A 14,483-nucleotide genomic window follows, 5' to 3' on the forward strand; every position below is an offset into this window, starting at 1 on the left:
TTGAGAATTTATGCCAGCCTAGTAGTATGTGTAGTCATCCTGGTAACAATACAGGAATTTGGTCCCCAGGCCTCAGCACACAGAAGCACAGACCTCAAGATATGCCTAGGCATTGAAGGAGGTTCAGCAGACATGCTATTAGTTTCCTGTTTCTGATGCATGTGATTGTCCCCCCACTTAAGAAAATATGTCCATTATATAGAAAACTCTTAACCAACTCCAGACCTCTGAGAAAGAACATCAAGGAAAGATGGCTTGACCTCTTAACCTCTGTTCCCATAACAGGATTCTTCATCAGCCAAAGGAGAAAAACCACCTGAGGGAATGAAAGCCAGCAGAATACCTAGGAGAAGAGGTGGGGCCTGGTGTGGATCGGGACAAATGGATGGGTGGAGAAACTGTAGGATCAGGATAGAGGCTGCCAGGCATCCCCCAGAGCAGTGAGGACAACCACACATAGTCATGTTCTTAGGCCAGTCTGATGCAAACTGTCTCTCATTTTGAAGGTAGTGTCGGGGAACTGGAAATTGGAAACTGGCCATCATGGGGTCTCTGTCAGAAAGGATATGGTTCAAGGGTTAATTAAGGGATCATGGGGCAGAGTGTCTGAGGGAACAGACATATGTCCACAGAACTACCTGCAGATCCAGAGAGCAGGGAGCCAAAGGCCAGGAGCTCCTGCTTGCTGATCCCTTTTAGGGGATCTGCAGAAATTACAGCACAGTGGCACTTGGGAAATGGAGGCAAGATCACTTCAGGGTCTTTGGCCACATGAGAAGATTGAGGCTAGCCATATGCTGTGGCACCAGGAACAACTACCAGCAATGGCAAAATGAAAGATAAAAAATTGGTTTCTCAGCTTTGATACTGCTGACTTGGATGGGTACATACAGTTCACCAAAGTATCAACCAACAGCTGTGGCTCCACCAAAAGTCACAAAGAAGTGGCCCAGCTCTAAAGTCAAATGTGGGCATACATTGCAATGGCTTAGGTCCTGTTTCAACTCAGATGCAGAGCTCTCAGGATTCATAAAAGTCCTGCACACACACACCTGAAAGAATTAGTTCTGGGAGCCTCAATAGGTACTAAGGGGTGAAGGCCACTGCCTCCCTGCCCAGTGGCACTAACCTTGTCATTTTTTTGGGGGGGGGAGAAGAAAGGCAGGTGATGAATACAGGCACTGTTCAGTGCACCATGCAGAAAGGGCATGGCGACATTCCACCAGACCAAGACCTCTCTACTGGACCCCTGCAGGATCTGCAGCAGATCCTGGGCATGATGAATTCACAGGAGCTGCGGCTGACCCTGCTCTCTATAAAGGTGAGCATAGTTCAGCCTCATGTGCACCTCTGTGTCTTCTGTCATCTCTCCACCCCTCCTGACACAGTCTCGTGCCCACAGATGCAGAAAAACATGGCTCTGCTGCAGGAGAATGTGGAGAAGTACTTCGCAGCCATGTGCCGTGTGAAAGAGAGGCTGCAGCGCCAGCTGCTTCTCCGACAGAAACACAAAGAGCTGTGTGCTTCCCTTTATGCCCAGGTGGATCTGAGCATGCTCCTGAAGCGCCCAGGGCATACGAGGGAGGGAGATCTGTGCAGAATGTGGTCACCATCTGCACTCTGACCACTCTGCTCAGGATCCTGGTGTTATCGTGGTGCTGTACTAGGAAGATTGGGAGGAAAGGCTCTGTATGGCTTACACTTCCATATCACAGTTTATCACTGAAGGTGGTCAGAACAGGCACTAACACAGGGCAGAGCTCTGACGTAGAGGCCATGAGGGAGTCCTGCTTACTGGCTTGTGCCCGGGCCTTGCTCAACCTGCTTTCTTGTAGAAACCAGGACCACCAGCCCAGGGATGGCACCACCCACAATGGAAAAGATTCTTGTAGCTGGATCTTGTGGAGGCATTACCTCAACTGAGGTTCCTTCCTTTTTGATGTCAACTTGACACACAAAACCAGCTAGTACATATTATGCAAGGACACCTGTATGCCACATGCTGTGCAGGGTAGTCTTTGGCACCTGCCAGCTCAAGGGGTAGGAAAATCAGCTTCTATCCCACCCCAGTGCTTAACACAGTAACCCTTTTCCATCCAGGGCAGGTCAGAGTGGATCCTGTTGCATGAACAGGCTGGTCCATGAGAATGGTGACATGCAATGCCAGAGCAGTGCTTAGCATATGCAAGGCTTACTCCATCTCACACATAGCTCCTTTTTGTGTGGGTGAACACAGCATGGCTTACTGTGTCTCCTCCCACATGCAGATTGAGGTGCTGAGGCATCTTCCGCCTGTGAAAAAGCACTTCAAGGGGGAATGCAAGATACCTGGCAAAGCCGTGGACACCAGTCGACACGAGCTGCCCGTGCAGGCTGTCCACGTGGAAGGAAGTGGTAAGGAGCTCCTAGGTAGGCATCTCCATGGCAGGAAGAAACCCTGAAACCCACAGGAGGCATTATGGGTGCCTCAGCTCTGGCTTGGTATCAGAACCCATGTCCTCACCAGTGTGGGTAGTACATGGGCAACTGAGTAAGAGATTCTGTGCCTGGGCTGCTGAGCTCACAACTGGAAGGCACTGGGGGGAATGGTGCTGCACTGGTCCTGAGCTGGGCCCTGTCAGTGAGGTGGGAGTGTCGGTGAGGAGGTCAGTGGCAGAGCCCTGCTGCATGCACTTCGGTGATTCTCTGGAGATGGTTTAGCTGCATAGGGTTTGCTTACTGCTGTCTTACACTCATGTCTAGAGTTGTGTTCAGGACTTCAAGGACAACTGAAGCCACTGACCCTCAAGTTTCTTCTAGAAGTAGCAGAGTGGGACTGGGCACAGTTATATGTCTGAAAGCCCAGCTCTTGGGGACTGAGGCAGGAGGGAATACTTAAAGCTCAGTAGTTAGAGTCCAGCCCAGGCTATACAACAAACCATAAAAGGTACAGTGGCCCACATCTAGCCTTTCAACAATTGGGGGCTGTGTGATCCAGGATAGCATGAGCTAGGAAGTGAGAGCTAGTGTCCTAAACCGGGCACAGTGTTGAGCTGGAACCTGCAGACATGTTAGATAAACTAAACTCCTCATAGCTGATGTCCTGGACCCAACACTGACCTGTGCACTGACTGACAAGGGGAAGACAGAACAGTAGGCTGTATATACTGCAGACAGACACATGCAAGTAGTAGGGATTTGAACCCTAATGCCTTTGCTTGGTTGCATGCGTGGTGCATGTCTGGACCTGGGAAACTGAAGGCTGTGAGAGCATCAGCACCTCCCACCACTGCTGCAGGTACCAGAAGCTTGGTACTTTTAAAGTGCTGTCAGGAATGACAGGGCGCAATGGAAGAACAGGATGAGAGAGAGCAGGAGGGCAGCTGGCAGGCTGGATCCTCAGCTCACTTGGCTCACAGGAAGCCAACCTTGGCAGCTGTGTGTGCAGGCCATTCCTCTGCACTCTAGACCTGGGCATTCTCTTTTCCGCCTGTGCCCTTGGCTCTCACACTTGCAAGGGACAAGTGAGATTTCTGCTGAAGTGCCTCTCTCCCTTTCCACTTTATCTCTAGAAGTGAGAGAAGAGCCAACGCCAACATCACCCTCAACCCCAACCCCATCCCAACCTGAAATATACAAATAATGCTTTGGGAGCAGAGACCTGCTATAATGACTTTTGTCTCTACAGATGACTTGGAGCCAGCCCTAAGGCCAACCCAGCAGCTCCTGTGTGATCTGAGCATCTGCTCCCCAGGAGTCAGCTCCCAAGATCCCAGATCCAGCACTAAGAAGACTGGAGCCAGCGCAGTAGAGCCTGGGGCCTGCACGGGGGAGCATCAGGCCACTGCTCAGGTGCCTGGAGCCAGCCCACAGGAGCCTGAGTCCAGCATGGGGGAACCTGGGGCCAGCTCACTGGAGCCTGGAGCCAGGGCATGGGAGCCTGGAGACAGCTCAATCCTGGATAGTCTGCTGAAGGAAATGAAGAGACAGCTCACTAAGAGAGACCTGGAGCTAAGCAGGTGTGGGACTCATCTTCTTCTCTAAACTCCCTCCCCCTATTTCTTTTATTATGATCCTCCAACTTTTTTTTCTTTTGAGACACTGGGGATGGAACCCCACCCAGTTGGGATCTCAGATGAAAGCTCCTTCTGTCTGCCATTGAAATTATAGAAATTCTCCTGCTTCAGCTGCAGACATCTATAACACCAGGAATACACCACCATAACCACACCAGGAATACACCACCATAACCACACCAGGAATATACCACCATAACCACACCAAGAATACACCACCATAACCACACCAGGAATACACCACCATAACCAACTATTGCAGGTTGGAATTTTGTTGCATGCATGCACCTGTGTGTGTGTGTGTGTGGAAGAGAGAGAGATCCAGAGAGAGAGGAAAGACAGAGAAGAGAGTATGTGTGTGTATGCTGTTTGGGCACATACATGATACCAGGACATTAGCGTAGAGGGAAAAGGAGTTTTGAGTCTGTTCTAGCATTGTGGAGAGACTGGATCCCGAACTCTTGCTTGCTAGGCATGACAGCAAAAGTCTGCCATTTCAGCTACTTAGAAGGCTATGTAAGATCAATTCAGGGTCAGCCTGGGGAATGAGGATTCTTTCTGAAGTAGTAAAAACAGAGTGGACTGTGGGGATGGAGAAATCTCAGAGTCAAGATTTCGAACTTAGTAGGCATTAGATCCTGGTCTGTCTCCGGCAAAATGAACACACACAGCACATGTGGACATATACTCATGTCCACCAACTTTACAGCCAATTCAAACATTGTACCCAGCCTCACAACATTTGCTTGATGCCAAACACACTTATACTTGTAAGATGGCTCATCAAATAAGCCCAGAAATCCTGACTTCAGTCCCAGGACTGACATGAAAAAAGAGAACAACTCCTGTAAGCATCCTTTTACCTCCTCAGGCAAGATGTATTTTTTTGCACCACACACAAATTCACATAGTTTTTTAAAATTGTTTTTCTAGGGCCCCATTACAGTTTTGGCTACAAGCAAACTTGTCCTTTATCTTTCTCTGTCCACAGACTTGTCCAAGAAGTGGAGGAATTCTCTTCAGAGGCCAGTAAGGAGGCAGAACTGACTAACTAGAATGTCTGTGAAGAGGCACGGGGCTTTCTCACCAGCTGCCAGTGATACTTCAGTCCAGATGCTGGCAGGGACCACAGTCCCTCCCAGGACAGCAGACCCGACCCCTGATTGCCTCAGGCAGCCTGTCTGACCAACAGTGAATACCAGGCTACCACCTTTCCCTTCTGTAAATAAATAAATGCAACTGTCTATTTTCGCAGAATGAGAGCCTGAGAGCCAACTCACTGGACTGAACCCACAGGATTGTTCTCTCTAACTTTCCCCATGTTTGTCTTGAAGCTTCTATCCTCCCTACAAATAATCTTCCAGACTGGCTGACTCCACTTTGTTCTTTTGAGGGGATTTCTCTTCTAAGCCTCATACTAACCTTGGCAGTAAGTTCTGAAGGGCCCTAAGGGGCTTTCACCAGCTTTATACCCACCTGACTCAAGTCAAAACTAGCCCAAGTATCATCTTCCCTCCTCAGGTCAAGGATAGGCCAAGATCCATTCTCTGTCCACAGTTCCCAGGAGGAGCAGGAACATTCTTGAAAAACTGCAGAATGTACTGATAGTCACTGTTAGGGGAAGGAGGAAGAGAGTGGGGGGCATATGGCCCATGGAGGTGCGGCAATGCCTCTGATTACAAGGATTACAAGGAGCTGCAGTGAGCCTATGAAGTAAAGTCCAGATGAGCTGGGCATGGAGGGGCATTCCTACACACACACACACACACACACACACACACACAGAGTGTTTCTCTGTGGAGTCCTGGCTGCACTGGAACTTGCTCTGTAGATCCCACTGGCCTCAAACTCAGAGATCCAATTGAGAGCTGGGATTAAGGGCATAAGTCAACATCTCTTGCCTAGGTAGGGCACACCCTTGATCCTAGCACCCAGCAAACAGAACAAGGTGGGTCTCTGTGAGTTCAAGGCTGGCAGTTCAGGTACAGATACCCATCCTTATTGCCTTCATAAATCTCAAAACAAACAAAACAACAATAACAATATGTGTTGGAACTGGGGTTATAACTGAGCGGCAGACGGCTTGCCTGGCATTCAGAAGGTCTTAGGTTTAGTCTCCAGTACTGAAACAGAAAGACCTGGGGGAAATGGCAAAGCAGTTAAGAGCACTTACAGCAACTACTTATAAGCCCTGTTCCAGGGGGATGACACCCTTTGACTTCTGAAGGCACCCATATGCACATACATAAATTCGAAGGCACACATACATACAAATAGATAAAATTGTTCTTAAAACAGAAACAAAAATATATTGTACATATTGAATTATACCCCAGTCTTTGGAGCTGTTGGGGTAGCAACCAATGCTTTAAAAGCTCTTTGTTCGTGCACTAAAGCACTGGCAAATAACATTGAGAATTAGGCTTGCCTGGCTAATTTCACCAGCACCTTAGTTAGAAACGCTTTTTATCTTGGTATATGAACTTTGTACAATTGTATAAGACTCATGTAAGAAGAATACTAAGTTATTGAACTAAATATTTATGTAGAATGAACAAAAAATATTCAAATAAAAATAATGACCACAAAACTTATAATAAACTTTTTAATACATAGCTTTAGTACTCCCCTGAGTGTAAATTTGTGGCCTTATTTCCCATAGATAACAGAAAGAAGAAACCACCTTTTAATATGGCTTATCAAAATGTTTTTAAATATTTTTTTCTTGTGGGAAGCAGACACATGCCTCCATCCCTAACCCAGAAGTTACCTCCAGTAGAGAGACATTTGCAGATGAGAAGTTAGTTTTCTCCAAGGGCATCTCACTAGGGAAACAAATCATTCTTAAGGGCAGGCCACATGCCCAGCGGTAGAAGACCAACAAGAAACAGACTCAATGGCATCTTTGGAGGGTCCTTGTCTTATAATGTGTAGTCAGAGTATGTTGGTCATTCCTACTTTACCTGTCTTTTGTGAATACATTATTGCTTTCAGTTTTGGGTCTTTACAGGGTTTCTATGTGTATTAATATATGTGTGTCTGCATAGAGATGTGTTTTTGTGCTTTTTTCTTGGCTATTTTTCCTGCTTGGTTGTTTTGTCAGACTGATTTGATTTTGAGTTGTCTTATTTTATTTTAATTCCTTAGATGCCTGTTTTCTAAGGAGAAACTAAAAAGTCTGGATAAGAGAGGTAACAAGGAGAGACAAGAAGGAGTAGGGGTAGGGGAACCATAATCAGAATATATTGTGTGAAAAAAAAATCTTTTTTCAATAAAGAAAATTTTTTGTGATTGATAGTTTTGAATTATTTTAGATTTGTGACTTATAAACAACATTAACAGGTATCTGTATAAAGTTATTGTGGAATTTGAGAATTCTTCTTTGGAGATCCTTACATGTAAGACATTGTAAGTGATTACTTTTTTCAGTGATTGGTATCAGATCTTTAACTGGTAGCATTCTTCAGATGTTTTCTAATTGTCATAGCTTAAAAAAAAAGCACCATTTCATGCTAGGCATCTATTTTGGTACCCACCAGCCATTCATTTGTCTGACTCTCGTCACTCAAAGATGAGTTCTCAGTAACCCTGACTCATTGAACCACCCAAAGAGTACAAGGTACAACTATCTACTTGTTAGGATATAACTGCTTTTTTTTTTTTTTTTTTTTTTTTTTTTTTTTTTTTTTTTTTTTTTTTTTTTTTTTGGATAACCACAGCTTGTTTTGAGTTGCCTTGACATTTAAGCTTGGCAGCACAGAATAGCCTTTGTTTGCTTGCAATACATATTGAAGATCTTATGGGTTTCACTTTTTGAAAACTCTTCTCATATCCTTCCTCCATGGAAATCTCAAACTTGGCTCTGACATTGTTTATCCTGTTACCAGCTAATAAATCTGCTAATTATAATTGAGTAGAGTATATGATTTTATTCCCAGTAACTTCACACAAGCCCTATAACAGTAAGGATGCATTACTCTATACTACTTGGCCTCTCTCAGGTTCCCCAAAGCTTAAACTTCCTCAATTTCAGGGTAAATCCTTCTTTTCACCAGATCCAGATTTCTAGTCACAACCTGCAGAGAGGTTCAGTGGATTGCTACCCAACAGAAACACCCTTTTCTGGGTGGATGGGACAGAGGGCATTGCCTACTCTACTTGACTGTTGTGCTCTCCTCACCTGTGAGGGCAGAGTGTGTCCAGACCCGCACACTGCTATGGAGACCGCCACTGGTTTCTGAATAGTTGATTTGCATGCAGCATCAACCTCAGCATCACTGCCCTCTATGGAAGGTTAGTTGAATTCCACCAGCAAGCCTGGTTTCAAACTCCCACTTTCCAAGTAGCAATCGTACCCCAGGCTTTTTCAGGCTGCTCACTGGGTATGACTACAGAAAAGGTGAAACTGCCTTAGGTAAAACAAAAGCTTCTTTGTCCCTAAAGAAGGTTGGATGAGGAATAAAAACATTCCAGGTGTCTTTGTGAACAACAATGCTGGCTGTCCAGAGTAAGATAATGAAGAAACAGTTAAAAATAGGAAGTTGAAAATAAATGTAACTGCGGGAGACTGGAGGGATGGCTCAGTGGGTGAGGTGCTTGCTGTGAAAAATAAGAGAGTATGTCTGCAACCCCAGCACTAGAGAGATATGGAGGGAGGAGAAAGACAGAGACTAGCTGACATCAGCAGCGTAATGGTCAACCAGTCTAGCTAAATTGAGAAAGCTCCAGATTTAGTACTAGACCTGTCTTTAAAAGCAAAATCAAAGACACTGGAGGGATGCAAGAGCAGTGGCTGCTCTTCCAGCTCTGGGTTCAGTTCCCAGCACCCGCATGGGAGCTCACAGCTGTCCTGTAACTCTACTGCAGAAGATCTAACACCTTCACACAGACATACTTGCAGATAAAACACCAACACACATAATATAAATAAATATATGATAAAAGGACCCTAAAAACCAGCCATCACAACAAAACCAAGCAATGACAATGAAAGGAATTGGAGATGCAGAAGATATGTGGCTTCAGCCTCTGGCCTCCAGACCAACACATGTAACACACAGACACAAGGAAGATTTGGATAACAGTGGATAAAGTAAGGTATATATGTAAAGTGTTAGAAATGAGTACTGTCTGAAGACTGTATTTGGTCTAAATGATTATGTATTAAGGGGGAAAAATCACATAGCTTCACCTTGTGCTGCATCATGTCTATTTTAAGAGTTCCATTGCTGTGACAGACACCCTGACTAGGAAAACTCTTATAAAGGACAACATTTAATTGGAGCTGGCTTACAGTTTTAGAGGTTCAGTCCATTATCATCATGGTGGGACACATGGTAGTGTGCAGGCAACATGGTATTGGAGAACAGCTGAGAGTTCTACATCTTGAACCAAAGGCAGCCAGGATGAGGCTGGACTTGTTTCACACTGGGCAGAGCTTGAGCATTTAAGACCTCAACGCTCCACCCCCACAGTGGTATACTTCCTTGAACAAGCTCACACCTTCTAATAGTGCCCTTTCATATGGGTCAAGCATTCAAACATATGAGTCTGTGGGGACCAAACCTATTCAAATCAACATGGTGGCCAGTGTAAGAATGCAATTACCAAGACTAAAAGAGAATATGTATAATTGAAAGAACTCTACTCACAATGGCAAATCTCCAAACTATAAATGAAAATAGCATTATTTTCTGAAATCAATAAGATAAAATGGTATTAAAATGGGATGAATGTATAACCAGCATCATCTGCAAATTAAATATGTACAACTTAGTGATTTGCTAATTTTTTCTAACATTTTGAGAAGATATAAATGCCTTCTTTTTAATAGCAGGCCTGCAATTAAAGTATGTAATTTCAAAGAACTTAATATTGTTTATTCATTGGAGAGTGGAGACAAGTCTCTCCTTCAGAGTCATTTGATGTAAAAATCAATGTCAATGTCTGTATCTCTAACTATTAAGAACATGGTTTTTAGCTTGTGTCACCCTTTGCTTATGGGAGAACAATTTAATATTACTTTTAGGTAAAGGACAGACAGGAAAAGATTGATCTTCAAAAACAATTCATGGAAACAAATTGCACATTATAAATCATTCATAGGCAGTGCACTGTAAAAACAGAGACTTGGAAAAAGCCCTCTCTCATTCCAGTATGAACACAGAGCACATCTTACATTTACAGCGAAACCTGGAAAAGTATTTTTAATTGCCGGGTACTAAGTTAGATGTGATGGTGAATGTCAGTACCCCAGTCTGTACTCAGGAGATAGAGACAGGAGGATCATCACAAGTCTGAGATCAACCTTGCCTGTTGAACACAACAACAAAGTTGACTGGCTTACACAACAACAAAGTATTCCCCTACTTCTGAAAGCAGAAAGCTCAAGACTGACATGTGAACAGGGCTAGCAAGGCTTCCTTATCTCCATAATACTGTGTCTTTATGTGGCCGCCTTCTGTGCCTGTGAACTCCTGGGGTTTATCTTCAGGACCAAATACTCTCTTCTGTTTTAAGATAAATTAAACTATGGCCCCCTTAAAGACTCCACCCTACCTTAATCTCCTTTAAAATGGTATCTCCAAATATAGCCAAAATCTGAGGTACCCAGGCTGAGAGGTTCTGGCATAGAGATTTAAGGGATGCAGATGTGTCCATAACAAAATGAAATGGCTGCTTCTGAGGTTACCTGGGGGGTCTGGGCAAATGCTTCTTAGAGAATGTTTGCTCATTCCTGAATCTGTGGTGTAGGTATGTCAAAACACAAATCAGGTGGCAAGGGCCCCTAGAACCCACCAGGGGTCATAAAGGTAAATAGTAAAATTCAGGATCTGGTGCTAATTCAGGATTTTAAGAGTCTCCCAATATGTAGGATTTCAGAGTCACACTGATTCATTTTTCTAAACAGTAAATCAGTATTTCAGGGTTGCAAGTTACTCTCCACAACATCAGAGAAGACTAAAGTTTCTTTAAATTACATAACAAGGACCTTACAAGACCCCTAGCTTTAACCCTATATTACTAAATTCGAAACACTTAGCGACTTCTGTGTCTATCCTAGTCAAATTGAGCAGAAAATTGAGTAATTACTTGTTTGCTTACATTGTACAACCAATTGACTTAATAGTAAACTTTGTTTAGCTCTTGTGAATTTGATTCCTGTCTGACTTCAATAGCATGTATGTTTAGGTTCAGAACATTTAAAGAGACTATTTTGATGCAGTGTTATAGATTTAGCTCTTTTGCTGTCAAAAGCACTGACATATTTTTAAGACACATGGTAAAAAATATTCTATTAAACTTATAGCTTTAAAATTATGTTGGAGGACTGAGGAAATGGCTCCGTAGTTACAAACCCTGGCTGCTTTTCCAGAGGACCCAGGTTCAATTCCCAGCACCCATATGGCAACTCATAAATGTCAGTAACTCAAGATCCAAGGAATCCAATATCCTCACACTGACAAAACATGCAGATAAAGCACTAATGCACATAAAATTAAAAAATCATTTAAAAATGTATGTAAGTGGCCAATAAGATGGCTCATCAGGTAAAGGTGCCTGCAGCCAAGTTCAATGATGTGAGTTCAAGGCTCAAAACCCACAGGACAGAAAAGACCTAGGCCCCACAGACTGTCTTCTGACCTGTACATGTGTCTTATGTGGCACTCGTGGGCACACCTGAGCAAGCACAGTGTATACACACAAAGTAAAGAATATAGATCTGTGTCCAGAGCCAGCGCTGGACACTGCCATTGGGACACACAGTCTGCTCAGAGAGCTGAGCACCCAAAGGAGACTCAGGAGAACTCTCTCCTGATACCACAGAGAGAGACCTCCGGAAAATCTCAGGGCACAGGTATTGAAGTACTGCCTGGGTCTGGAATCCTTCGGGACTCCATCTGTGCCCAGAGGTAAAGCTCAAAATTAACCGCATGCTCATAGAGAGCTGAGCACCCAGGACCAATATCCCTCTGGAGCCTATGAATCCTAAGATGAACAGGAGAGTAAGCTACAATCAGAGACAAGATCAACTAATATCAAAGACAACAAAATGGCAAGAAGCAAGCACAAGAACCTAAGAAACAGAAACCAAGACAACCTGGCAACATCAGAACCAAGATCTCCTACCACAGCAAGTACTGAATAACCCAACACACCAGAAAATCAAGTTTTAGACTTAAAACCATTTGTCCTGTTGATGCTGGAGGACCTCAAGTACCACATGAATAACTCCCTTAAAGAAATACAAGTAGAAGCCCTTAGAGAAACATCAGAAAACACAAGTAAACAGGTGAAGGAATTGAACAAAAGCATCCAGAATCTAAAAAGAGAAATAAAAACATTAAAGAGAAACAAAAGGTAAGCAACCCTTGAGATAGAAAACCTAGGAAAGAGGTCGGGAGTCATAGAAACAAGCATCGCCAACAGAATAAAAGAGATGGATGAGAGAATCTCAGAAGATACCATAGAACTCATTGACACAACAGACAGAGAAAATACAAAAACCATAAAGCTCCCAAACCAAAACATCCAGGAAATCTAGGAAACAAGGAGAAGACCAATCCTAAGGATAATAGGTGTAGAAGAGAGTGAAGACTCCGAACTAAAAGGCCCAGTAAATATCTTCAGCAAAATTATAGAAAAAAACTTGAATAACCAAAAGAAAGAGATAACCAGGAACATACAAGAACCCTACAGAACACCAAATAGATTGGAACAGAAAACAAATTCCTTCCAACGCATAACAGTCAAAACACCAAATGTTCAAAACAAAGAAAGTACACTAGAAGCACAAAGTAAGGGAAAAAGAACAAGTAACATATACAGGCAGACCAATCAGAATTACACCAGAATTTTCAACAGAGACTATGAAAGCTAGAAGATCCTGAACAGATGCCATGCAGACCTTAAGAGAACACAAATGCCAGCCAAGGCTACTGTATTCATCAAAATTCTCAAGTACCATAAATGGAGAAACCAAGATATTTCAGGACAAAACTAAATTTACACAAGATCTGAACACAAATCCAACCCTACAAAGAATAATAGATGGAAAACCCAACACAAGGAGGGAAACTACATTCTAGAAAAAGCAAGAAAATAATCTTTTTGCAACTAAACCAAAAGAAGACAATCACACAAAAATAATTCTACCCACAACAACAAATTAGAAGTAAACAACAATCACTATTCCTTAATATCTCTTAACATCAATGGACTCAATTCCCCAATAGAAAGACATAGACTATCAGACTGGATACAAAAATAGGACCCAGCATTTTGCTGCATACAGGAAGCTCATCTTATCAACAAAGGAAGGGACTACCTCAGAATAAAATGTTGGGAACAAACCTTTCAAGCAAAAGGTCCAAAGAAACTAGTTGGAATAGCCAACCTAATCAGGAATAAAATAGATTTTCAATGAAAAGTCATCCAAAAAGGCAAGGAAGGACACATTTAACTCATCAAAGAAAAAATCTATCCATATAAATTCTCAATCCTGAAAATCTGTGCTTCAAATACAAGGGCACCCACATTCAGAAAAGAAGCTCTACTAAACCTCAGAGCATATATTGCACACACACAGAATAATAGTGAGAGACTTCAACACCCCACTCTCATCAATGGACAGATCACAGAAGCAGAAACTTAACAGAGACACAGTGAAACTAATAGCAGTTATGAACCAAATGATTTTAATAGAACAAAAAAATATATAGAGCAAAACAATATACCTTCTTCTCAGCACCTCAGGGCACCTTCTTCAAAATTGACCATATAGCTGGTCACAGAATAGTCATTAACAGATATAAGAACATGAAAATAATACCATGCATCTTACCAGATCACTATGCACTAAGGCTGGTCTTCAATAATAGTAACAACAACAACAACAGCAACAATATAAAGCCCACATACACATTAAAGCTAAACAATGCTCTACTCTATGATAGCTTAGTCAAAAAAGAAATAAAGAAAGAAATCTAAGCCTTTTTAAAATTTAATGAAAATGAAGCCACAACATACACAAACTTGTGGGATACAATGAAAACAGTGCTAAGAGGAAAGCTCATAGCACTGAGTGATTCCAGAAAGAAACTAACAACTTGACTGAACACCTGAAAGCTCTAAAATGAAAAGAAGTAGATACACCCAAGAGGAGTGGACATCAAGAAATAAACAAACTCAGAACTGAAAACAACCAACTAGAAATAAAATGAACTATACAAACAAGCAACGAAATCAAAAGCTGGTTCTTTGAGAAAAGCAACAATATTGATAATATTAATAATAGTCCATTAGCTAGACTAACTAGAGGGTGGAAAGAGAGTATCCAAATTAACAAAATCAGAAATAACACGGGAGACATTATAACAGAAACTGAGGAAAATCAAGAAATCATCATATCCTCCTATAATAACCTTT

At 42.8% G+C, this 14,483-nt stretch overlaps 1 protein-coding gene across 1 annotated transcript in view; it reads left to right on the plus strand.

The window, feature by feature from the left end:
- Positions 1 to 2,237: 2,237 nt before the first annotated feature.
- The window catches only part of LOC308416188 (chromosome-associated kinesin KIF4-like), a gene marked incomplete at its 5' end in the record, with an annotated part of 95,600 nt that continues 83,354 nt past the window's right edge, over positions 2,238 to 14,483 (plus strand). Inside the window, 3 exon segments of the mRNA XM_080942612.1 lie at positions 2,238 to 2,409; positions 3,668 to 3,998; positions 5,047 to 5,084. Coding sequence (XP_080798738.1) covers positions 2,238 to 2,409; positions 3,668 to 3,998; positions 5,047 to 5,084 — 541 coding nt within the window.

This window comes from Micromys minutus (genome assembly GCF_963924665.1).
Source record: "Micromys minutus genome assembly, contig: SCAFFOLD_248, whole genome shotgun sequence".
Taxonomy (NCBI): domain Eukaryota; kingdom Metazoa; phylum Chordata; class Mammalia; order Rodentia; family Muridae; genus Micromys; species Micromys minutus.